This window comes from Abramis brama, assembly GCF_963993115.1.
Source record: "Abramis brama genome assembly, chromosome: 4".
Lineage (NCBI taxonomy): Eukaryota > Metazoa > Chordata > Actinopteri > Cypriniformes > Leuciscidae > Abramis > Abramis brama.
The window spans coordinates 53,339,370-53,366,373 of record NC_139966.1 but is presented as its reverse complement, the minus strand read 5'-3'; the positions used below and the strand labels follow the sequence as shown (position 1 = coordinate 53,366,373).

General features: G+C 39.7%; 1 protein-coding gene across 7 annotated transcripts in view; it reads left to right on the top strand.

Moving 5' to 3' along the window:
• The window catches only part of erc1b (ELKS/RAB6-interacting/CAST family member 1b), a 201,136-nt gene that overhangs the window by 98,176 nt on the left and 75,956 nt on the right, over positions 1-27,004 (top strand). For all 7 annotated transcript variants that reach the window (XM_084112709.1, XM_084112708.1, XM_084112707.1 and 4 more), the window contains one exon: positions 7,610-7,770. In XM_084112709.1, coding sequence (XP_083968835.1) covers positions 7,610-7,770 — 161 coding nt within the window. The remainder of the gene's footprint in view (positions 1-7,609; positions 7,771-27,004) is intronic.

The window sequence follows — 27,004 nt, the reverse complement described above, 5'->3', positions numbered from 1 at the left end:
TGCAATTTATTGACTGTTCCCTGAAGATGAGCTCTATCAGATCATTATTTTATGTGGAAGGCCTCTCTTATGCTTTCCCCCTGCTTTCTTTCCATTATATTGGGAAGTCATGCTCATTTGCGTCTGTCTATCAGGATAAGTTATGTTTTGATTGAACTTTTATGTAGTGCGTCCAACACAATTCTGTTTCTGCAGTGGGAAGTTGAGTTTCCCCATTTGCATGTAACTTAAAATACTTGTTATATAAACATGCGGTCAATAGTTATATTGGTAGTTAAGGCGTAGTTCACCCAAAAATCAATGTTTTGTCATGATTTACTTATGTTGTTTTTAAATACATTTGACTGACTTTCTTCTGTGGAACACAAAAGGAGACGTTTAGCAGAAGTCCAAGCTGCTCTTTTCTAAACAATAGAAGGGACTGAGGATGGGACTGTCAAGCTCCAAGAAAAACACCATAAAAGCATCATATAAGTGGTCTCATACGCTCTATTTCAAGTCTTCTGAAGTCATATGATAGCCAAAAATCTATTTTACCATGAGGAATGATTTTTGGGTGAATTGTTTAAAGGCGTAAATAGGCCGTTTAGACACGTTAGCTCACTCTTTGCCTGAACCAGTCAAGACACTCTGTCAAAATCTCAAGCAGCCAATCCGATTCACAGTCAGTTCTCACTCCATACTGCAGGGGGCAGCGTGACGGCAGAGCAACGGCAGACCGTGAGGTCTCCAAGCTATCCAGGCCAAAACCAGACATGGAAATTAGTCAAAGAATAAATAGCTCTTACAGCTGCCGCTGCTCTTTCTCAAGTTTGTATTCGAGCCATCGTCAGAAACAGCCTGGATTTTTATGATAAAACTTTAGAGGGAAATTAAACTCCCTCCTCTGCTAATATTCCCAACCAGCTGAGATCCAGACACAAAGTTCAGCACCCAAAACACAGCAAGATCCAAAGACCAGCTTGTTGAAATTGGCTTTATGCTCACCGTTGCTCGTTTGGCAGCCGGGGAGGAGAGAGTAGGAAGAGACGGATGAGGAGAAGGGGAGAGAGAGCAGGAGAAAAACAGCACGCTGCTGCATTAAGCACTTTTTATTAGTGTTGTGTTTCTGCTCCGAGCATCTGGGTTAGTCTGGATATCTCTCACAGGAGGTGATTAGAAGCTTCTGAGCTCGGCACGGGCTGAAGAGAAGGCCCTGATCTAACGCCCACCGTGATCTCATCACCTCAAGTGCACATCAATAACAAACCAATATGAAGTCTTACACTTACAAAAGTAGCACTGTGGTATTGCCATGTTTTTAGAACATGGACTATTGTGATATTGATACAGTACCTTTTTTTGGACACTACATGACACTTATGCCTTTGTATTCTTTGAAGTACAAATACCATGGGATGTAAAAATGGTATTCAGCCAGTACCATGATATATGCTAAAGTACCATGGTATAACCATCTTATACCTCTTAGTTTTTTTGTATGGGTCAGCACTTGGTGAGGATGGGTAAAAATGAACAGAATTTTGTTCCACTGACCTGTCCGTATCTGTATTCAGTATATGCTGTCAGTATATGCCTGTTTAAGCAGGACTCGTTTTTGTGGTTAAAATTAAGAGCATGCAACGTTGTAGTTGCAGTACGTTGTCAGTTACCAAAATTACCAAAAAAAAGTACCAATAAATATGTAAGTGGTATATTTGTCAGCCGGGAAGGATTTGCATGCAGGTATGCTCATTCTATTCATCAGGATTAGTGTCCATATGTTTTATTAACAGTTCATAGTAGTATTGTGTATTTACCATGGTAACTGTAGTTTCCGTAACCTTAACCCAAAATACTACCATTTCTTTATTTTTGATGACTGCGGTTGCTGGGTAATACTGTAATATTGTACTAACAAAATCTAATTTGAAACTGCTATATAATAGCCTTGCCTTATAATACTGTTTAGAGACATTTTTACAATTTGTGCGTATTTTAAGTAAAGTGGGACGTTACCGTTTTTGAAAAATAAATTTTCTTGGTTCAAATTCCTAAAAATTTTATTCACAGCTTAATGACCTATGGGAAAATATGGGTCCCATGGCCAAAACAGTGGTATATGCAGTATACATTACCATGGTACAGTCACAGTACTTTTTAAGTTTAGAATCTGCATCCGTCACTTCATTTCCATGCAGATTTCATTGGCTATTTACTGCAGACATTTTGAACATAATATTCCCCAATTTTATCCCTTGTACGTGGTTGAATTGCCCCTCAAAGCATTTTTCAGCGATAAGAGCACCTCTTTTTTGTTATGTTTTTTTGAACATGCAATGCTTTTCTTTGTCTATTTTATTCTTTCAGATTGGTTTGCCTATATTTCCTTTTGGTACATTGCATTTACCTATTTCTGTGTTTCTTTCTCTCTTGCTCTGCTCTCTTGTAGCGCAAAGAGGCAAGTATTACTGCGCTCTGCTTCATTCTTTGCTTATGTCCACGTGCATTCCCTCATCTGATGAGGCATCTGTTCTAGCTTCTCTGACCCTGCTTCAGTTTTTATTTTCCCCCTCTTTTCCTGTTCTTTTTATCACTCTTCTCCTTGATCACTGACAGATCCTCTTCCTTCCCCCAAGGCCTGTTTCTGACACCGGTTTTAAGCAGCCAGCCTTAAATTAAACAAAAGAGGAGAAAATCACTGTTATCAATTCCATAGACGGTACGTCACAACTGATGTGAGCAATTACTCCGTCGTAAAAACACTTGCAGAGGCTGAAGCCGGACTGTGAAGATTGGTTAAAGGACGTGCATCTTGAACGCTTTGATCTGTACTCCTCTTGCCTTACTGGTTCAGATTCCCAGTGTGAGAAAGGAAGTGGTGTTATCATCACCCAGTGAAGTGCTCAATTTTTCACACCCGAGGTGTCATAATTCACTGCAGCGTTTTTTTACGACTTGACTAACATCTGAGGTTAGTTTGTACTCCCCTGAGAAAACAAGCGCTGCATGCCACCTTGTTCTCTCACACACACACACACACACACCATCCCTCCATCACAAGAAAGTCTTTGCTAAAAGCAGTGTTTGCATTGGTTTTAATATTTCTGCTCTGCTCTGCTTTAATATTTCACGTCCTAATTCTAGTGATGGGACATGAAAGGAAATTCAGATTCCACTAAATGGTCCTGGTTCCATAATTCCATTAATAATTGTTTTAGTACTTTTGAAAAAGCACCTTAATTGGTCTAAAACATTAAAACATATCAATTTTTTTCCCACAATCTCCGCTCCATGAAACCCCAAGGGCTGCAAGTGTAAACGAGTAAAACAGATTAAAAAAATAATTGCATTGTTTATTTTGAGATGCACTATGCAACTAAAATGGGATTGAATTTAAAATGTTTCCCTTATATTGTAATATTGGTTAGAATTTTTATATATATATATATACACTTATAAGTATTATATACTTAAATATTTTACAGATATTAAAAAAATCATATTAAATGCATATTAAATATTTTATAATTTATGACTTCAGTACATGTTGTCTTGTATAATACTTTTTTCTTTTTCACACAGCATAAATGTGTCCGTCTTTAAAATAAGTCTTTATTCTTTTTGGAGGGCCTTCTATGCAAGGTGATCATATTTAGGGGGTCCTTGGCATTAAAAAGTTGGAAAACCAATAAAAAATCAAGCAATATTATTTTTAACTTTATTTGTTTATTTGTTGTTATTTTGTACTATTTTTTATTATTATTTTATATATAAAGCCTACATAAGGTATCATAGACATTGATTCCTAGATATAGAAAAAAAAAAAAAAAAAAATATATATATATATATATATATATATATATATATATATATATATATATATATATGAAGAGTTTAGATGCAAAAGCCTCTGAAATTTTCTTCTAGAATGATAATTTTGATTAAGCTCATATATTTAAGTTCAGTAATTTCACTTAAATGACAATTAATAGGTTTCAGATGGCACTTAGTGGCTTTTGCATCTGAACTCTTCATATATATATATATATATATATATATATATATATATATATTTCCTATATCTAGGAATCATAATGTCTATGTTACCTTATGTAGGCTTTACAAATTTTTGTGTGTGCGATTTTTGGCTTTTCAGTCTGCCAAGCCTTTAGTCAGACCTTTAAAATCTGTTAATTATGTCCTAATGAATGACTTAACTCAATGGCTTTGCGAATTTTGCTCCAGGCGGCGCTTACTAAATACTTTTACAGTAAAACTGACCAAGCGCACTGTAAATTTATTCAAATCCATTCGTTCCAGATGATGTTTGGTCACCGAGGATGGAGTCAGTTCGGATATCTCCCCTCAGGGCACGGTGACACCACATCACCTCTCGCACATCCTGGACTGATTAGTTAACCGCTCCGCTGCCCACTGTGTGTGTACGTATGGTTGCACAACAGCGGGAGATTTCATCGAGATTTTTGTGTGCTGTTGAATAAAAATTGTGCAGTTCTCACGGTTCCGTCTTTGCCCCCCTCACCTCTCATTGGCTGCTCTGTTTTAACAGACAGACCTGTTGCCCCGCCCTCACCACAGGGTTACCACTGGCAGTGAAACTGATGCTGCCAGTGTTTAAATATTTCTTTCTGCTCATACTAGGGGGCCTGAGGCAGGCAGTCTCGATTCCCTCTCACTTTATTTCTCGAGAGAGAGAGAATTTTGCTAGGTTTTTTTTTTTTTTGTATCTGTGAAAAATATTACTGTCTTTTATGTCCACTCAAACTCTCGCCAATTTTATTCTTCTAAGATGTGACCTGTGCTCTGCGTTTGAGTCTAAAGGAACACTTGCCTGGTCTGTCTCCACATGAATAATGATTTCCTCTTCTTTATTTTTTAATTTGACATGCATTACATTTTAACATAAGCCATTCCGGTGAGCCCTCACTTACCTGATCCTGTCAGGTGGAATTTGCTGGTGGATTTCACGTGCCCAGGGGATGCACCATCATCCTTGGGTTTTAGTCACAACCCATTTGTTACTGTTCAGTATCAACCCTGTGTGAGTTTGGTGTGGTATGAGACGACGAACAAGAGCATAGGAGTGCGAGACTGGAAAGCAGACGGCAGTAAATTTGGCCGAGCGGGTTTTGGTAGCTTGTTCACTAGGCTTGGCTCGGGTGTAGTACATTAGGCAGATGACTTATGATGACAGCTGGATTGAGCGCTCTTACAGACCCTGCAGTACCTCCAGCCACCAGAGGGCAGCACTGCTGAGAGCACATGCTCACACATGCTCTTCTATTGTGTTTTTTTCCCAAAGGGGATTATATTTTCACAGCTGAAATCCTGCTTTTGTGTTGTTTCTGCTTTTTGCCCTCAATACTCTGCAGGAAAGCAAATCCAATGCTCACAAAACATAGGATAGAATGTATTCGTGGCTTTGGGCAGTGTTGGGTGGCAGTGCTGTTAAAATGTTTTAATAATCAATGAATTGAAGGAATAGTTCACCATAAAATGAAAATATTGTCGCCATTTACTCACCCTCATGTCATTCCAAACCTGCATGATTTACGTTCTTTTGTTGAAAACGTTGAATTTTTGACGTTTGATTATTTTTTTTTTTTAAATAATGATGAACTGATTGAGGAAAGGGACTGTCAAAAAGGATGCAAAAGCTCCATAACATTATGATAAAAGTGGACCAAGTGTGCTATATTCAAGTCTTAAGAATGTATACGACCTGAATTCCACAGCCATATCACCCTCTAGCCCAAGACTGGTTGCCCACTGAAGCTAAGCAGGGTTGAGCCTGGTCAGTACCTGGATGGAAGTGCTCCTGGGAAAACCTGGTTGCTTCTGGAAGAGGTGTTAGTGAGGCCAGCAGGGGGTGCTCACCCTGTGGTCTGTGTGGGTCCTAATGCCCCATATAGTGGCGGGGACACTATACTGTAAAAAGCACCGTCCTTCGGATAAGACGTTAAAACCGAGGTTCTGACTCTCTGTGGTCATTAGAAATCCCATGGCACTTCTTGTAAAAGAGTAGGGGTGTAACCCCGGTGTCCTGGCCAGATTCCCTCCATTGCCATTTGTCAATCATGACCTTCTAATAATCCCTATCCACTGAATTGGCTCTATCACTCTCTCTCCTCTCAGTCTCCACCTGTAGCTGGTGTGTGGTGAGCGCACTGGCGCTGTTGTACTGTGGCTGCCGTTGCATCATCCACTGGTGATGGTTGAGAAGAGACCCCCCTGATATATAAATGCCTCATTCATTCATTTATTTATTTATGCATTCATAATTATTCACAGAAAATCTGCTGTGGCACTTCTGACATCTTCATGACTGAAGTAGTGATGTCCAATTTGTGAATGAATCACTCTTTTGAGTCAGTTCTTTACAATGAATTGATTGATCTTGTTGACAAAACTGGTCTGAATGATTTGGTCATGAATCAGGCTGATCTGGTTCAAAAGTTTAACTCACTGACTGAAGAACTGAAGCACTCTTTTGTGTCAGATCCTTATAGTGAATTAGTTAATCCTGTTGACAAAACTGATTTGTTCATGAATCAGACTGATCTGGTTCTTGAGTTCATCTCACTGGCTTCACTGTGTTGGTCACAACGGTTAACAGGCCGCTGGAGGGAGAGATTATCAGTAAATAATGACTTGATTATTTATTTATTTTGTACAAATCTATTGTGATGACTTCATAGGACTTGGATTATAGTGCATGAGTCATATCAACTACTTCATTTTGCATCATTTGTGAAGCTCAAGGATTTTTAGTAAACTATTTTTGGATTTGATTCTACGCAGAAGTATCTGTAGTATGGATGGAACAAAAGCTGATGAAACACAGAGCAGGGAAGGATGGATAAACATAGAGAACAGACGAAGGAGACTGGACAGATCACCGCCCAAGGCCTACGCAGTTTCCTGCGAGAACAGATTTCAGAGAGTCCCGGGGTGAACCGCAAGCGGTCGAGGAGGCTGTGAGAACCGCTTTGAGCCAAGTCGCTAAACCTTGCCTTCCATGGAATACATAAACCTGCCACGCCGTTTGATTTATCCTCCTCATTCACTCGCTCCTGTTACTCCGAGTTATAAACATTGTGTGGAAATGGAGGGAGAGGAGGAAAGAAAAATCACGGTCAGAAACAGAGAACATCTACCTTTTCAAAACCGAAACGGAGTGAAATAACTCTAGGGATGTGATGTATGACAAACTTCACCATGACGTTATGTAGTTAATTTATCTGGAGTAACACACTCTTACACACTCACACACTGGAATTCCGGTCTTGTGTTCATAATTTTTTCTTATTTTATCTCACCCTCTGTCTTTGAATCTATTATATGAATCTCTTTACTGTTTTTTCATTGTTTTCCCCATGGTTTTATCTCTTTTTGGACACTAATTTTGTCCATCAGTTTTTCTGAGCACAAATCCATTTGTGTCCCTGTGTGCTTCGCTCTTGGCCTGCTGTGTGTTCACTCAACATATTTGTTTGCGTTCTGTCTTATCTGATGTTTCTGTGGGATTATGTTTTTGTCCTTCTGTTTGTTTGTTGTTGTGTTATTGTTCATCAGCACAAACCTGTTTATTTGTTTGCATGGACAGATGGAGGAGCTGTTGGCCGCCATGGAAAAGGTGAAGCAAGAGTTGGAGTCCATGAAGGCCAAGCTGTCGTCCACCCAGCAGTCCTTGGCGGAGAAGGAGGCTCACCTGACCACGCTGAGGGCAGAGCGCAGAAAGCACCTGGAGGAGGTGCTGGAAATGAAGTAAGACCTTTACTCCTGTCCTTCACTCCTTATGGCCTGATACTGCGATTTGTTGCTGTAAGGCTCACTGTCATCTTAAGGAAGAACATTTAAATGTTGCTTGTTTTAAAGGGATATAGATTTTGATAAATACGATTTTTTTTCTTTGCTCTTTTGAAAAGAGTATGTAGATTTATTGTCATTATCAGCTGTGTCCTATTACAACCTGCCGTGGACATTGTTACTCTGTTTACTTGCAAAGAGGTTAGCCAATCATAACAGAAGCCATTCGCATGTAGATATCTTAAAAGTACAGAACAAATGCATCTAATAATTTAGGTTCAACAAGATCACTGTTAGAAGGATTTTTGTGATCTAGGTCAGGGGTTTTCAAACTGGACCCCCAAATATGATGAGAGTTTTCATATATCATATCATATTATATCATATATCATATCATAGCATGTCATGTCATGTCCCCCAAATATTAGTTATCATATATATCAGGGTTCACCAATCTCGGTCCTGGAGGGCCGCTGTCCTGCAGAGTTTAGCTCCAACCCCAATTAAACACACCTGAACCAGCTAATCAAGGTCTCACTAGGCATACTAGAAACTTTCAAACAGGTGTGTTGGAGCTGGTTGGAGCTAAACTCTGCAGGGACAGCGGCCCTCCAGGACCGAGATTGGTGAACCCTGATATATATCATATCATATCTTATTTGTCATCTTATCTATCATCTTATCTTATCATGTATTTTATTTTATTTTTCAGAATGGAATAATGCATGTTCTATTCCACAATAATATGCATTGAATGCTTCATACTATTTTTTTTTTTTAGATAACACATGAAACGGTATGCATTATTTCATTGTATGCAGTTTACATTCTTCATCCTTTTTTTTTTTGCAATGCTGTTTTTTTCTTATGATCATTTGTTACACCATTTTCTCTTAACTTTTCCTTGGATCCCCTGTTGCTCCCCTGATCCCAGTTTAGATAATCCTTGTTCCAGGTATACAGGAATGATTTTTTCCTAATGCACTAGGTCCAAGGAGGGACCGTGTGCTCTTGGGAAGCTGAATGGCTTTTTGAGTGCTTCTTTATTTCAAGCTTTTCCTCGTCATCCACTGAGCTTCTACAGACTCATCTCTCCAATAGAACACTTCAGCAGAATCCAAGGACCCTCTCACTCTCCCGCTGTTCTCCCACAGCATTCGCAGAACTCTCTCTTGTCTTTTCTCACTATCTCTTACAGGATTTTTTGCTGCTCTTTTGCTTATCAGTGCCTGTGGCACTTTAGTGTTTGGAGCACTTCCTGACTCTAGATAGGGATAAGAGGAGTACTTGAGGGATATAGGAGGTTGAAGGTCTCCATACCATAACTGAATCAGGATTCAATGAAGGTGGATCTTCAAGGATCCCTGCTAGAAGTCTGAGCTTAGAGGAGGAGTTACAGAAAGGAGGCCCTCTCAGATGGGGTTGGGCCCTAAAGATAAGACAATGACTTCTGCCTTATAGAGTTGGAATATATCATTAAATTTGATGCTCACAGTTCACTTAAGAGATATAGGGATACATCGGAATGCTGTTAAGATAACACATTTTTAGTTGTGATTAGTTCTTCAATTATTTAGAGTTCTGTAGCACTTTACAGTTTAACATTAGTTTGTGCATTGACAACAATGGCATTTATTAAGATGAATATTAGTATATCATTGTTCATTGTCAATTCATGTTCTTTTTTATAATTTAATGTTAATTTATAACTTAAAATGTTTAAGAAATAACAATTAAATTAAATATGTTTTTTATTTAGAAGTAAAAGTGACAAAAAAAGAGCTAGAAATGTATGTTTATGTACTGTCGATATTACGATTAAAAGTATTGTTCTTGCTTAGTTCCTGATTTTTAATGCATATTGATGAAACGTGTTGATGAATTGATAAAAAAAATTATTTACCAAAAATAAACCAAAAATATTTATAATTAATTGCCATGAATTGCATGTCCATTTTTGTTGAGAAAAGTCCCCAGTGAAGGTATTTCCGAGTCATTACATTACTGTTACAGACAAAACATTGAATAGACAAAAAGTGGCTTCAGAAAGATTTTTTTTCCTTCACAGGCTGTGACATTATTTTTCTGCCTCTTTCATCCTCTACTGTATGCTGTCCTCACAGGGCTATTGTTTTAGATTTAATATCAAGCGAGTTCAGCATAATGATCGTGGTTGTGGAAAAATGAGTCAGAAATGGGATTTTCGAGGACACTCTGTGTTTTCCAGATTGGCGTGGTGATTTGATTGTCAGCCATATTTTCAAAGACACGGATGTGCGTGCATGCTTGAGTTATGCTACCGATGGATTCTGGCAGTAAAAGAAGATAAGGAGAAGGCTGAGAAATGATGGGAGTCTTTATCTAGGTGTAATGTGTTTAAATTAATGCTGTGTACCGATTCCCAAAGAGATAATTTTGCCCCGTAATATGAAAGAGAAGGAGAACAGGGCCCCATTGCATCCAAATTTGGCTGTTGAAACCAAAAGGTCAGCTCAACTGAGACAGAGAGCGTTGTGTATCTCCACCGGCCTCTCACTAACCACACATTTACAAAAAAAGTCTTGTATTTGAGTGAAAATAAGGCTCTGATATGGATGGAGGAGAGAGAGAGAGGGGTGGTCTTCGATCTGTTTTGGCGATGAACGTAATGCGGTCGGGGCCGGAGAAAGTAGACTCGTGCTGCTGAAGGGGCCCCGCCGGCTGGCAGCAGACAACCAACTGGACCACTCATTAAAATTTCGAAGGAAAAACACAAAATAGCAGACGCAGAGGTCACAGACTTTTTATTTATTTATTTCCTCGGGCTGAACTTCCGACCGCACAGTTTAAAGTCAGCAGTGTGGAGACATCGACCCTTTGGGCTGGTTCTCCATCCTAATCTAAAAAAAGGCAGAGTTACCACTCTTTCAAAGCTCGTTTTTTCCTATGGTTTACAAAGGATATTTAGTCAAATCTTTAGTCAGTTTTATTTGTATATGTTGTTTCTGCCCTTTTTTTTCTTCAAAGTTGAATCTAAATTAATAGTTCTCCCAAAAATGCAAATTGGTGTCATTCACTTACCCTCAATGTTGTTTCAAACCTTTATGAGATGTTTAGAAGAATGTTCACGCTGCTCTTTTTCCACTTAAAGAAAGCGTATAGTGACCAGGGACTTTCAGGCTCAAAAATGGACGAAAAAGCATAAAAAACGACCTATATTTCAAGTAATTTGATATGTAAGAAGAAAAGACTGAAATTTGAATATGCGATTTGAATTTGAGGTAATTTGCATATGCGAAAGTGCAATTGAGATTCAACAGTTGCAGTGGAGGGAAAGATTGTCAATGAATAATGGCTGTTGAATAACATTTGCTCTTTCACATACTCAAATTGCCGCATTGCGTTTGGTAACAAGATTTACAAAAACAATAGTTTTATTGACAGACCATGAATGTCGCATCTTGTGCAAGTGCAAATTAGGGAATGTATCCTTATTTGGATAAACTTTATGAAATGTTAATTCATTTACAGCTTATACAACTTTTAGTTCATTAATCATGATGTTAAAGCTATTGTGAACCACCGAGGCAAATGAAGACCACAGTGAGGTCATTATTCAGATAAAACTCACTGAATGTAACCAGCAGTGAGAAAAGACCATTATGAGGTCATCGCTCAATTAAAATCTAAATGGACTGTCAATGGGGTTCTTTGATAATGCATAGAGGTGGATTCAAGCTGTGTTGGCGCCAAGTTTTATGAACGTAACTGTGATGTACGCAGTGTGGTACTTACATTCTGGCTTGTTTTGTCGAATGAGATGAGGATTTAGAGCGATGGGTTGAGGCGGTAATGGGATCTCCAGCACACCATCCCATCCCCATGTTTCCTCTCCATTTAGCACAGTTTAAATGCCCCCGTACTGCTGGATATGAGATGTGGTGATATCCCAGTGTTCTTTCATTTGATGTGGTTTCCTTCTCTCGTTCACTCTTACTTCCACCAGCTCACGTTCTCAGCTCGGGAAAGTGCGACCGCAAGGCAGACATCAGTCGTCTCCCTTTGAGCAAATGTTTAACTTTCTTTCTGCAGTTGTTTGGGAGTGCTGGACATTTTGGAGCGCCCGCTTGAGAGGTGGATGATGATAGAGGGGTTGATCTTGATCAAGAGGCCCTCCTCAGATGTTCGCTCAAAGGCATTAAGCCACTTGTCCGTATTTTAGGACTTGAAAAGAGCTGTCGCCACCTTTATGGCTTTTACCTTGCGTCTTACTATGAAACACAAGCTCTTGCTTAGTTTTGCAAAGTTCTGGTCCACACAATTAGATCCATCTATCTATCTATCCACCTATCCACCCATCCATCCGTCCGTCCGTCCGTCCGTCTGTCTGTCGGTCGTACTGTCATTCTTTCATTCAATCGTTCTATTTAACTAAATTTTAAATGTCATAACCGGCTACCGCACGTCATCTTCTCTATCATTCTGTTTGTCATTCCTCAAAATTTTCAAACTAGACTTTGTAAAACCGCCATTCCAGTTAAAAATCACAATTACATTTCTTGAATAGGTATAGGAATATAAAAGGTAAACTCTCAATTCTGAATTGTGAACAACACTGCCTTTTTTAGGGTGGGTTTATCTTAAATAAATTATACTACAATAACAGACTGTGCAGAAAAGTTAGATAATGGTTTAAATTTAAAATAATTGTATAGTAGTTGTTATTTTTGCACAGACATAGCACAGTAAAACAAGGCAGTAAAAAAGAGTAAAACTTGTACTCTTAATCCCGGAAGTTGCATTTTGTCAGCCAATCAGATTAGAGCTTGCCAGAGTAAGAATGGGCCTTTCAGGTTTATGTGCGGTCCCTGCACTCTTGCAAAACCTGCAATGGTTTGCCGCTTACCCTTGCTGTAGTAGATTAATATCACTTAAAAAAAAGAAAAAAGAATCCCAACAGCTCCCCACTCATGTCACGACTGGAGCTGGATCTCCGGTGGGAGTCCAATTATAAGGTTTGAGCATAAGTGCAGGTATGTGTTTGTCCGAAGGTGTTTAAATTGACACGGGGTGATTGCAAGGCTATCGGCTGCCCACAAAGTCTCTATTTGAAGGCAGGGTGAAGCTGCTAATTACCCCTGTTAGCACTCTGGTTTCTTGGAGCGGAGCAAACGGGCCGGCTCATTACAGGGTCGAATGCTTTAGAAAACAAACCTGTGTGGGTTCAGCATGAAACCCAACCACAATTCAGCCCAAAAATGCTTTCTCATCTTCACACAAGTGATTCACAGCTTGTTATGTGGCATGGTTTGTTGTTTGGTTCAGTTTGACAGAACAAAGCAAAAAATAACAGATGGGAAAAAACATTGGCACCTTACTGGGCTTGATTGGTATGCAGTATAAAACTGCGATTAGCATCATCAAAAGAGGATTTCAAGGAAGTTTGTGAGACTTCTTTTTTTCTGCTGCCCTGTTTTTATTGTTTTAAGATGTCAATCGGGAAGACCAAATGTTCTTTTCCTTTGTAGATTTGTAATCTGTGAATGCTACCATCTTGCAGTGAACGATGCTTTTGTTAAAACAGAAAATGCCAAGTTCACTGGGTGGTATGATTTAGTCGCCATAATGGGTGTAATAACACAGCGGACTTAACTCTCCCAGGCAAGCCGATCTTGGCAGCCTTGATGTAACGTTCTTAGGGGTGCTGGGGCAGATTTGTACACGGTATCTGGGTGGTAAGAGAGAGAGAGAGAATCTGACATGATCTCTTCTAAGAAGGCTAGAGCAGTCAGGGGCCATGAAGCCCTGGCCCGGAGATCTTAGCAAGCATGTGAATACGGATTATTACAGCATGGAGCCAATGAGGCTGGACGTGTGTGAGAGGCCAAGCGGCCCTGCAGCGATTAGACTTTAAACAGCGTATAATGGCCTCTGCCCTTCCCGTCTCGACCCCGTCGCTCATGTACCCGAGAGCCATAATCCATCGAAATGTCGGGAAAGCGCAAAGACCCACGTAACGTTTCTGTAAATGTCAAGGGTGCTTAAAAATAACAGCGCACTGGCTGTACGGTGAGACAGATCACATCTGACGTTGCTCAGTGCTCTGAGGTCTTCTGCTGGATCTTTATTCATTACATCACATAAAAAGGGGCTTAATCCTTTGTTGTTAAACCAGCTGTGATAGGACAGTTCTCTTGTTCTACAAGAATGAAAATCGCAACCTCAACACCACTGCAGGCTTCATCTTCAGCTAGGCTTGCCTCAGTAGAAACCACAGCTAACCCTTAAAGACTTAGTTCACCCAAAAAGTTGAATTCTGTCATGTAATCACTCTGATGTCACTTCTAAACCTGTATGATTTTCTTTTTTATGTGGAAAAAATATGTGCAGAATTGTGCCTGTTGCTCTGATCCATGCAGTTACAATAAATAAGGACTTAGGGAGGTTTTTAAGTTTCAAAAAGGCACAAAAGCACCGTAAACATGGTCCATATGACATCTTGATCTGCATTCCAAGTCTTCTGAAGTCATACAATATCTTTGACAAACAGGAGAAGTTATTTTCTGTAAAACATCCTTTCTGCGGCAGCTCTCTAATAGCATTGTCATCAGCATATATACAAATTTGTGTCTAACTATTCAGAATTTAAAAGACCAACAGACTTTGAAAGCACAATCGCTGCCAGACAAAAATGTGCAAACATTTGACCTTTCGGGGTACAGCAGCTTGTCACTGGGTCAGTACCTTTAAAGGGACAACTTAGTACTTTATCTACCCCTAAAGGTAGTACCTTAGAGTACTTTGTACTTTTAAGGTACTACTATGAAACTTTTAGGGGTATAAAAGGTAGAAAGATGCCCCATTCACAAGCTGTTGTACCCCAAAAGGTCCATGTTTGTGAATGTTTCTGAGGTTTTGTTTTATAAAACCATTTGTTGCCGCATCTTAATCAGTTGTAATTGGTTGCGATGCACCAGCTTTAATATTTGGAAGTGCAAATACATTTTTTTTTGTGAGTATTGAGAATTTTTTATTGTATCACCTTTAAAATCCGGTGTAATCTTTACGCAAACCTATTTATACTTGTAATATAGTAGTATAAGTTTTACAGGGTACTTATATTGTGCTTTTTGGAGCTTGTTAAAGTCAGTCCCCATTCATTTGAGTTCTATTGAAAAGAGCATCTAGTACATTCTGCTAAACTTTTCCTTGTGTCTTCAACAGAAAAAAAAGGTCATAGAGGTTTGAAATGGCATGAGGATGTTTAAACAATGACTGAAGTATTTTTTTCATAATTCATACAACATACAATTAGGGTATGTTCCACGCAAGGTTCAGTGTGAGTTTGAGGTTGATTCATACAGTAGATACACTGCATGTGTACTCAACAGTGTTGTAGACGGGCGCTCAGGAGACTCTTGTGCCTCAAGTCAGCATTTGGTTTGGCAGGAATAAATCAAGTTGTTCTCTACAGGGAACTCCTGCTGTCTGACTGAGAACCAAGGCTGCACTTAAATCACCAACATCCTCGCGCTAACAGCCATTGCTGATTCTCCACCACCATAGGGATTCTTAAGATGAGCATTGCGCCACATTTTAGGACCATTTTGGAGGTGTGAATTTACACCACTGTTCACAAATTGTGTTGTTTATTTATTCCAGTTTTTCAGAGCAACATGCAGACTGTTTTTTTTTACGTGTACATATTCTCAGAGGATAATCTGTAATGGATTAGCTATGGTTTATGTGAACTCGTACGTCAAAGCGTTCAAGGACTTTAACTCATCTAAGTGTTTGGCTTTCCCGTTCTAACCCTGTCGAGATTCTAGCGCTGCCCCATAAATCATGCTCCTAAATTGAAAGGGTGAACTGGAAAACTCACAACGACAACTTTGAAGGAAAAAACTGAGGTTAAATGGAGAAAGTGACGCTACGGCATAGCCTCTGCTATCACAAAAAGGGAGGGGTGAAAAATGTATTTCTCAAATGCAAACATTCGAAAACTCCTCCGCTTCTGCTCCTTCAGACGGCTTGGGAATGCTCAAGGTCGGGAGTCAGGGATGCATATCCATACGTCTTATCTGTGCTGAGGTGAAGCGAGGAACTCGTGTTGGCAGATCCTGTCCGCATATAAATCATATTGACCAACTCAACCGTGCTCTCAGAATGGGCACCGGCTGAACCCATCTACAGTTATTCTGTTATTCTGCCCTAAATCACTGTCATCTAAACTAATTCCATCGTAAAATGCAAATACTGTAAGTGCTCCTCCCAAAGCTAGTATCTGCCAGCTGTATACTATGACCTTATTTCAAGCATGAATTCTGTTTTTCATGTACATTATTTTCAAACATACTGTATATAGACATTTAAGCCACACTTAACATCACATTAACAATGAACTTCGGTCTGTCTCTATCTGTCTATTTTTCTGCCTTATAAATTGGTGTCTGTCTGTTTGTATATCTATCTATCTATCTATCTATCTATCTATCTATCTATCTATCTATCTATCTGTCAGTCGGTCGTACTGTCATTCTTTCATTCAATCGTTCTGTTTAACTAAATTTTTTAAATGTCATAACTGGCTACGGCATGTACTAATGGAATTTTGAGCCAGTGAAAATTTATTGTCTTTTATTTCTTTCTTTTTTTTCTTTTTCTTTTCAGAAAGTGAAATTTGCCACGTCCAAATTTTAGAAGCTTTCATCTCCTTTGTTTCTGTGGCAAGATACATCACAACAGCCTGAAGTGATGAGTCAAATCTATTTTTAACCTGGAGCGTGCTCTGTTATAATTTTGGACATGTGCTGAGCTTCCCTGCTGTTCGTTAGGAAAACGGCCGCTCAGACACGAGGTTCGCAGATCCAGCACCTGATATGTTGTTAGTGGATAGTCAACCTTGTTATAGATGGCGTGTTATCAAGGCAAGCTATGTCGATGTCCAAAAACGAATTTACTCCCCTTATTTACAGATGAAAAATACTCAACCACTGATATACACACACTCTATACATACTGTGGGCTCTGTTTTTCTGGCTTGCGTCTCCTGTCCACACACACCTGCTCCTGAGTCAGTTTGCTTTGGCACGGTGGTCCACAGGCTGCTGCCCAGGGGGGGATGTTGCTCAAGGTGACAGGTTGGGACAGCATAATTAAACAGTCGGAAACAGGAGCGAAGAGACGCCAAGAAGAGCGAGGGAATGAAGGGAGGGGTGTTGTGGAGCAATGCGACCTCGTGTTGAAGGCAGGTGCTTGATAAGATGAAAGAGGGATGAAACTGAGGAGAGCAGCCAACTTCTGGGCAGAGAGGGAAACGGATTGAACGCTGCCACCTCAGGCCAAACACAACACAGAGGAGTGGACGGCCGCCAAAGTTCCTCCGTGCGCACCCTATGAATTTATGTCTGAACCACACGTTTCTCTCACACGTTTGCTATCGTAGTAATGCTCATTTTCGTTCGGGTCTGTGGTCAGAGCCGTTTCTTTGCATTAATGTATTAGCTGTTGAGGCTATGGCTTTATCCACCGTTTTATACACATCCTGTCATTCTGCCATACAGCTGATGAATGAACTGTGGAGTGAGTGGTTGTTTGGCACCTAAGTTCATACATTATAGGTTCTCTGTGTCTTTCTTTCACTGTATATATTGGATAAGAATTGTGGATGGAACAGCAGAGGACATTCAACATTCCCAGTCAACCTGTTTCTTTTTTCTTTTTTTTTCCATGAACCCGCTTGAGTTCAAATTACCATACTGTAACTGCTTTAACAGATCAAACACTTAACTCTTCGGACTGACTGACTGAATCATGATTACAGTGAAACTCCTGTATTGAATACCGTATTGTATTTTGAACCTCTTCTGTACATTTTCTGAAGTAATTGTGAGTAGTGTTTATCTCTACAAAAGGCTCAACCATGATGCTATGGTGTTTTGGATGGTTGCTAGCTGTGGTTAGCGGGATTTGGTAGTTGTCAGGTTGTTGCCATATGGTGTTGCAACACTGTTGCTTGGAGATTAGGCTGGTTGCCACTAGGATGTTGCTATGTGTTTTCTAGTGGTTTTTGGTGGTTGCCATGGTGTTGCTATATGTAGTTGCTATGATTTTTCTAGGTGGTTGATAGGGGGATTTAGTGGTTGCCACTTGCAAGATTGTTACTATACAAGTCAATTTTATTTGTATAGTTCTTTTCACAATACACAATGTTTCAAAGCAGACTTAGAGAAAATCATAATATTGATGTTTATAGTACCTTAATGCCATATAGTCCACATTTCGCAGTTTAGAACAAGACAATACATTTGGCATTGATATAAACGACCAACCAGATTTTCTGTAATTTATATATTGATTTATATTGCTATTAGTTTTGAGTGGTTACTAGGTGGTTTCTATGGGTTTTGGTGTTTACCAAGGTGATGCTATGTATTGCTAGGGCTTTTGGGTGGTTGCTAGGGTGTTTCTAAGTGGTTGCTTACATAACCAATCCCCAAGTCTCTGTCTTATTCTAGCCTCTAGATATGGCTCAAGTCCCTCCTTCAATGTAAGTTTAAAATATATTTTTTCTGGCTATTTTTTTACTGAAAATCATAAATCTATTTGCTTAAAACTAAAATAGACATTTACTTTTAAAACAAGCTGCAAAATTTGAGCTTGATTGATCGTGATCGTGTTTATTGCGCAAACAATGCTGGGCGAGTTACCAGCCAGCATTTAATACTTGGTGTTAGAGGTTTGTTCAGATCCCTTTGGCTTAGCAAGCACTGCTAATTAGAAAACAATACAGATTTATTCAGCCTTACAGACTCCGTTTTCTCTTTAAAGGCCTCTAGGTCTTTGCTGCCACGCATACAGCTGAGAAACGGCACGTGAACGGACCCAGGCCGAGCCATCACCGCCTGATACGTGCACTTCTGCAGATCGACAGGCCTGTGAATTGAGACGCGCTTTGACTCACGGCTCGAAATCACGGCGGGATTTTAAACAGAGCTGAATCCGCAGTACTCCCCGGTCCCCTGTGCTCGCTTTAAGCTGTGCGCAGGAAAGAGAATGGAATACATATCAGCCGTTTTATCATGTGAAGCGAGAGACAAGAGCCCTCTGGATTTCTCCGAAATGTCTGATTTACGAAAGGGAAAATTGATTTTACAAATGAGAGAGTGGCTTTCCTCTTCCCTCTCTCTCTCTCTCTGTTTCCATTTCGCTTGGTTAGCAACGGGTTCATTGTCCACGGCACGGCTGATGTGCATGTTATTCTGTTCTTCATTTACGATTATTGTACTTGATCTGAATACAGCTAAATAAATCTCTCAGCAAGCTCATGTTAACAGACTCTGGTGGTGGCTTTTATAGGTTTCCTCCGATTTTCAACCCGAGGATCATTTTCCCTGCGCAGCAGCGTCAATATTAGGCTGTTTTTGATGGAAAACTAGGAGCCCGCTGTGACCTCACATTAATCGAAGTGCAGCGGCAAATGAATCTCCATCTCGACTCGGGACTCATAGTCCTAATCTAGAGGGTAATGTATCAAAATGGAAAATGAATTAATCCTCTCTCGTGTTGTGCCGGGCTCCTCGGATTTCTTAACAGTGCAAGACGGAGACAGATGTTGCTCGGCTGAAAGAGGCCTGTTGTACCTGTGTAAAAGGATAGTCGCCAAGTGAGTCTCCTTCCGTTTCGTTGTGCGCAATATGCGGTGTTGACATCAATACTGTTGTTATTTTGGAAGCGATTCCATGTGAGTTACGAAAGCCTTGTGTATTTGATACTGAGAGGAGGAATGCACTGCGGTGGCGGTCAACAGTAGCAGTTTTACTTTGTTTTCCATGCTAGGTTTGTAGCCCTGTGATTCTCAGAGTGTGGTACAGTATGTTCCCATATGGGACCCATCCCGAAGGGTAAAGGTTTGGCTGGTTAGCATGGTCCAGTTAGCCCCTGCTGGTGGATGCCATTACTACACTGATTCTCAAAAGCACCTTTCTGCTTTGACGGTCAATCAAATGTAGGCCTATATTTCACAGCAAATATTTATACATTTAGATACATTTAGATACATTCAGAACAACATTATATTATAGTACATCATGAGCTGTGTCTTTCACATCACATCTCATGATGTCATGATACATTTTTCCTGCAACACCTCAGTGATTAGTTACATGGCCACTGAGATGAATGGGAAAGCTTCTCCAGGTATTATAGATTCCCTTGAGTCATTTATCTCACAATTTTTTTTATGTAAAAAAAAAACATTCTTACACGGGCAGTGCATTGTGAATAGGTAAAGTATTAGGTGTTTTTGGGGGGAAGATGTAGGCTATTACCATACTTGTTAGCAATGGTTAGTATGAACTCAATGTATCCAATTTATGTTCGTAAAACATGTTCCTCGTCTCATTGTGAACAAATTATCATCATTAATAATCATTCATCAAAGTTTCCTTACACTCTTAAAAATAGGGTTCCAAAAAGGGGTTGCCGTAAGAACCAAATGGCGCAACCCAAAATGTGTTCCCCAAAGAACTTTTCAATGAACAATTGATTTTGTAGAGAGTGTTCATATTCTGAAGAACCTTTTTCCCGCTATAAAGAACATTTTATGGAATGGAAAGGTTCCATGGATGTCTTCATGGAACCATAGATGCCAATAAAGAATCTTTATTTTTAAAAGTGTAGGTGGGCATCAGTGTAATGTGCTTTTTATCTTCAGTGCTCCTGGTTCTGTATATATCTGATGTGAACTGTGCCATTGTTTGTCCAGCACAGGTGAATGTTGTACAATGATATATGATCGGGGCGTGTGAGATTTACTCTCATGCATTCATACAGGGAACATGAGGGCTATTCGAGTCATCTCAGACAGTCCTGCACTCCGCTGTTGCTTATTTATTTATTCCCCATCCCAGCGCTCACCATCCTAAATCTGCTGCCTGCTCTCTCAAGGTGAAATGGATAAATTCACCTCCCCTGCTCTTGGGGGTCTGCTTCCATACACTCATCCCTGAAGAATCTGCCTTTTGCTTTATGGCTGCCTTTGTCCCGAATGCCAATGAGGGGCAGCGATGAGTGGGCCGCGCCAGTGGGGATTGTGTTTGTTGAATAATGTCCTGAGTTTTAGGGGTACACATGGACTGACTTGGGGAATCTTTTGATGCATCACAGGCTTTTCCGCCATCTCAAGCCTTGATAACATTTTAATTCCTATTGTGCATAGTCTTTATAATGCCATGTGAGTCTTTTGTAAGGCTATATTGTGTCAGTTTTTTTGCATGCTTGCAGAAGTTCCCTCTTGTTTTTCTTTGTCACCCTCTTTCTGCGATCAGCACTTATCTTTTTCTCCATTTGATGCCTGTATGAATCTTTCATTAAGGAGGCAGCTTTGAGGGAAATCTGAGAAGAATAGCATCACTTGAAACACACTCGCAGCATACATCACTACAGAACTCCCTTTACAAGACTACAGAAAGCATGAAAAGACAAGACAACTCCTCTCATCTACAACTTCAGCAATTCTGATGCAGTTTAATAATTTCTGATTTCATTATCAAATCATTTGTCGGTGCCAGTTCATTGTCTTGGGAGGAAAAGTGTGGACTAGACAACTACAGACTTTTTATTTAATAGTAAGAGCAGTACATGAGTTTAAACAAGTGAATGTTACTTTTTATATTAATATTTATTATTAATAAATATTAATTTTATATTAATATTTATTATATGAATTTGTATGAATTTCTTGCATTAGCGATATTTTAGTAAAGTTTTATTTCAATTTTAGTTATTTTAGTGCAGTACATCAAGTTCTAATAAATAAAAGTATGTTGCTTTTGGCAACTAGTTGAAATAAAATACGTTTTTGGTAACACTTTACAATTAGGTCTCAGTTGTTAACATTAGTTAATGGATTAACTAACATGAACTAACAATGAGCAATACATTTTTACAGCATGTATTAACCTTTGTTAATGTTAGTTAATAAAAATGTTCATGTTAGTTCACGGTGCATTACCTAATGTTAACAGATACAACTTTTGATCTTAATGTATTAGTACATGTTGAAATTAACATTAATAAACAATACAAGTATTATTAGTTAATGTTAATTAATGTCGTTAACTAATGTTCAAAAATGCAACCTTATTGTAAAGTGTTACCAAGTTGTTGTTTTTTCAGTCAATGTTTATTTTATGTCAAGGAATATTTTTTTATGATTTTAGGTTTAGTTAAGTATAATAACCCAAATATACCTGAATTACAACCTAGACGCATTTTCAGCAGAGTTTCGGGTATTTCATTCATTTCTGATTTAAAAAAAATAAAAAATATTTATTAGAATCCCTTTTAGTGCAGTGAAAGATTGACAGATAAGTAGGCGGTCTTCCACTGCTGTCTGGCACTGTGCATTAGTGTTTATAATGCAAATGCAAATTGTGCGTATTTGACTAGATTTAATGTGTTAGTGATAAACCAAAAGTTTACTATTGTCCTCTCAGATCAGATCACTCGAACATCTTAACACCAGGTGTGCACAGGGCCTCTGAAATTGAAATCATTCCATCTCAAGCTAACCAGGGGTGCGTTTCCCAAAAGCATTGTTAGCCAACTATGGTCGCAAGTTCTGTTGAATTGTGTTGGTAAAGAGGGAACTTGCAACCAAGGTTGGCCTCGGGAAACGCACCCCAGGTCGTGATCCTACTTTATTACTCTGTACTTTCATACAGGCAGGACAAGTTGGCATCGGTGAGCTTCTTACTTCAAGGCAATTAAACGAGGAGCCGTTTGAGCCACTCATTTCTCTACATATTTAAATCCAAACCCAGCGCAGCTGCCCAGCCCAGCCAAGAGCAGAAGGCAGAGAACAGATCTGAAGCTAATTGGGCTAACAGCGCTGGCTCCGTGTCAGTCCCTTCTGCCCTGCTGGCTAACAGGACTCCTGATAGCCGCCCTCCAGGGAGCACTTCACAGCTGCACTTCTTAAGAGCTCATTTCCCTAATAGCAGCCCCATTTTCCTCTCTTCCCTTATCTCTACATCGTTTCTTTTCATCTCTTTCTTTTATTCCCGTGCTTTTCGCTGGTGCTGCGCCATTGGCCGCCTTCAGCGCGCCCTTTCGTCAGGTATGTGGTGCGGACCAGACCACATACATATGGCAGCGCTCAGGGAAAGTGAACGTCTGATTAAAAGAGCGAGCTTCAAATGCTTACTGTTATATGTGACTTATTCCAGCATGTTTGTATTTGTATAATGAGGGGATCTCTAAGCCCACTTCAAACTCCTCATGAGTAATTACCGCCGGAGCGGCTTTGTTTGCGGAGAGAGTGTGGCATCTGTGCAGGATATGTTTGTTTTGGCCGGGGGCCATTTTGAAGCTCTTGTTAGTGTACGCATTAACAAATATCTTGTTTGTGCCCGTATGTGTTTTTGTGTTAGCTTGAGCTACAGTGTATTTATATATCTGCCTGGCTTGCTAATAGGAAAGCCATCTCGTCCCCAGGCTGTGATCATACTGAGGGCAGAGGGGTTGACTTCCACAGGGGTGCATCCTCCGCCCCCTCCATCCCACATCAAAGCATCCCTGTCTGGGAATCAAGGCCAATGTGCCCCCTCCACTTTTTCCGCCCCGCATCTGTGTACAGAACCGCTGGGCTGAGAGGAGCGATTGACTTGTGAAGGACTTCATTAAGTCTGAGGAGACATTCCAAGTCCTTCATCCATCTGTTTTCCTCCTGCGTTCCCTCCCTCCATTTGTCTCTCTGTATTTCACATCCTCTTCCCCTTTTGGCTCCTTCCTCTCCGGCTTAGCGATCACGTTTATGCAAAGAACACACATCCACTCGTCTAGATGAATGCGGGTGTTTGTCTATACAGTTTCACTAGGAGAAACTCAGCAAAAAAAGTTTCTTAACGTGTAAATATTTGAATGAACGAAAAAAGATTTGAACAATTGAGACATAAACTGGACAAATTTCACAGACACAAATGGAATAATGAGTCTGTGAAAAACGGGGGGTCAATATCAAAATATCAATATCTATGAGATGTTTCCTCAGTCTTCCACCAAGGCATTTACAAACACGTCTGGAGGGAGGGCATATGGTTACAAGTGGTTTGGCATTGCAAGGACGGTTGCAGTCAAGCTGTCCTTCCTGTCTCCCTGTCAATGTCTCTTACATTATGGACATTGCCATTTATTGCTCTGGCCACATCTGCAGTCCTCATGCCTCCTGCAGCAGGTCTATGGCATGTTCATGCAGGTGATCAGGGACCCTGGACATTTTACTTCTGGTGTTAATAGAAGAGTTTATAAAAAGGTTGCTTTAGTTTTCTAAGTTGCTGTAACTGTGTAACTTAATTAAACTACTGTCAGGATTTACTAAAGACTGTAAATTTTTTACTCCCATTGGCGCCTTTGTGGAATTGCGCTCTCATGTTAAATTGTCCTGTTTAGTAAATCTGGCTCTTAGTGTCTTAAGGACTGTTCCACAGGTGCATGTGGAATAATTGTTTATGGATCGATGAACAAGCATGAAAAACATTTAAACAATTTCCAATATTTTTTTTATATATATATAATTACATATATATAAAATATTATGTTGATAACAGTTTTTAGGTCACTATTTTATGTGCGCTTAAAATAAATTAAATTAAATTAAAAGAAAATAATATAATATAAAATTGAACACTTATGTTGATAACAAACTGTAATTGTGTTAAATGAGAAAAATGCAAAGCAGAAGTATTTTCACTAGTGGTCTGGTCTCTGACCTTTGGATCCCTGTCTTTCTTTGTCTGTCTCTTGTGTCTTTTTATGATAGAACAGGCTTTGATCATGGGCTTTCTCCACTGTTCCTGTCTGTCTCTCAAGCACAGGCAGGTTTGAAGGGGTTTTGCTCCTGCCGCACCATCCCTCTCTGGTTCACAGTCCCAGTCCTGGGAATACCTGTGAAGATTAGTGTCTGGCCTGGAAAAGGGCTCAGTCTATTTTAGTCCGGAGGGGGATTCTGGTGGGTGGCCGACTGTGAAAACCTCACTCATGTGATGCCCTTGTTCCCACCCTTGATAATTTTGTCTCACTCACTCCTTAATATCCTATATTCACCACTTTATCTTCCCTGTTCCCCTTCAATTGTATCCTTTTCTGTCTCTGTTTTTTTCCAGCTCTGTCTCCCTTTGTCTAGTTCTTCCATCCGTGAATGTCTTTTGTCTCTTCAAGCCTTTGTTCTCTCCTTCATCGGCAGTTGGCGTATTCCCCTCCGTTGCGCTCTGTTCTGCGCCCCCCTTGCCGAGGCCTGAGCACTGTGTGAATCTGAGCACATGAATACTTAAAGATCCCATTTTCCGCTGCTTTTCTCCGAGGTATGATCGGCATGTGCGTGGTCCAGCCCGCTGATCCCCAACAATGTTAACACATGTCTGCAACAAAGAGGAGACACGTACCCCCTCCGCCTCGCCAGACCTTTCATCTCCACACCATGCTATCTGATAAGCCGACGGCCAGAACCCCCATTGGATCTGCGCTGTGCTGTGGGCCTGTGTGTGTGTGTGTGTGTGTGTGTGTGTGTGCGCGCATGAAGATCTCAAACCAATGGCCCTGTTCAGGGGCGTCGGACTGGGGGTAAAACCAGTACTGATTACCAGGGCCCCAAAGGGAGAGAGGGCCCTTGAAAAGTCTGGAATATATTTTATGTTACCTAGATATTTTCATTTCCTAATTAAATTTCATAATGAATGTCAGATGAAATGTAAAATTAGTGTATTGGCTGAATAACTTTGTTGATTGACTGACTGGTCCCACCCCTTGCTAATGCGCCAAATGGTTTAGTCCATCTGCACGCATTTTGTTTATGTTAGTTAGTTCAGCATCTGGAGGAGCGCAAACTTCTGCTGTAGAAATGTCTTTCTCAAAGCAAGGGAAATCAGGCCCCCCAAAATGAAAGGAACGACATTAGAAGGAAAGAAAACAAAATGAGGGGAAACAATTGGTAACTGACTTATTTTCAAAGAAAGGTGAGCACAATCTAGAACACGAAATCTGTAGTGCTAAACTACTTGAATATCTCCGCGATCGTTAGTGCTAAAAATCAACTGAGACAACCCACTGAAAGAGCAGAACATACACTTTCAGATGATAATTTGGTTATACATGTAATCTGAGGTAAAGGCTAAATAAATAAACTGTACACTAACAATGCTGTTTGCACAACACACCATTATAATAGCCTAAATTGAAACCTGTTTAATTTTAAATTAATAGGCTATAATATCTAAAATTAGCAATAATTAGCAATTATATAGCCTACGTTGAGTGTTATATACAAAAAAAATTGCAATATCATTTAGCTTAAACTTAGTAACCACAGTAAAGTAGGCTAGAGAATGTTGAAAGGAGGTTTGAAATGTGTGTGCACACATGACAAATTATCAGGCTACTCTAAGCATTTACAGTTAATAGTTATTACGCTTTAAATATCTAGGTCTACAGATTCATGTGTGCAGAGGCCATATTATTATTATTATTATTATTTATTTTTTTGAGGAACATGGGGGCCCATCAGGACTGCCTATGCATAGGGCCCGGGATCTTGTGCTACGCCCCTGGCCCTGTTTGACACTGAGATTAATCAGATCACTCTCCTCCTTCCCTTATATCACTCCTCTCACTCTCTCTCTCTCTCTCCTCAACACACATCTTCAGTATGTTCTCGAGCCTAGTAGTGATAAGGGGCTGAAAGGTGCGTATCAACATCCAAAACCTAGTAAGCTGCCTACTAAGGGAGCAGCCTACACTAATTAAACCTCATAAGTGATATATATATACTCTACACGCACACCATAAATGCTCACTATAGACTTGACTCACCATTAATTCTAATAGTTTTGTTTCAGCATTTTGCTAAGCTAACGGCATGATACTCTAGTGCATAGCGGACATAAATGTTGAGTAAAAAAAAGTTACATTTTAATTGGATTGAACATTTTTAATCAATTTTATGCATTTAAAAAAAAAACTTGGAGCAATGCATTCTAAGACATTTAGGATTGGCCCAAAACAGGATGATGATGATGATAATTATTTATTTTTTTATCATTAATATAAATATATAAATAGTGTATTATTATTATTATTATTATTATTATTATTATTATAAATATTTATGGGTATAGGCGGCTCATTTGATTTTGAAACTGAGCTATGTGCTGTTTCA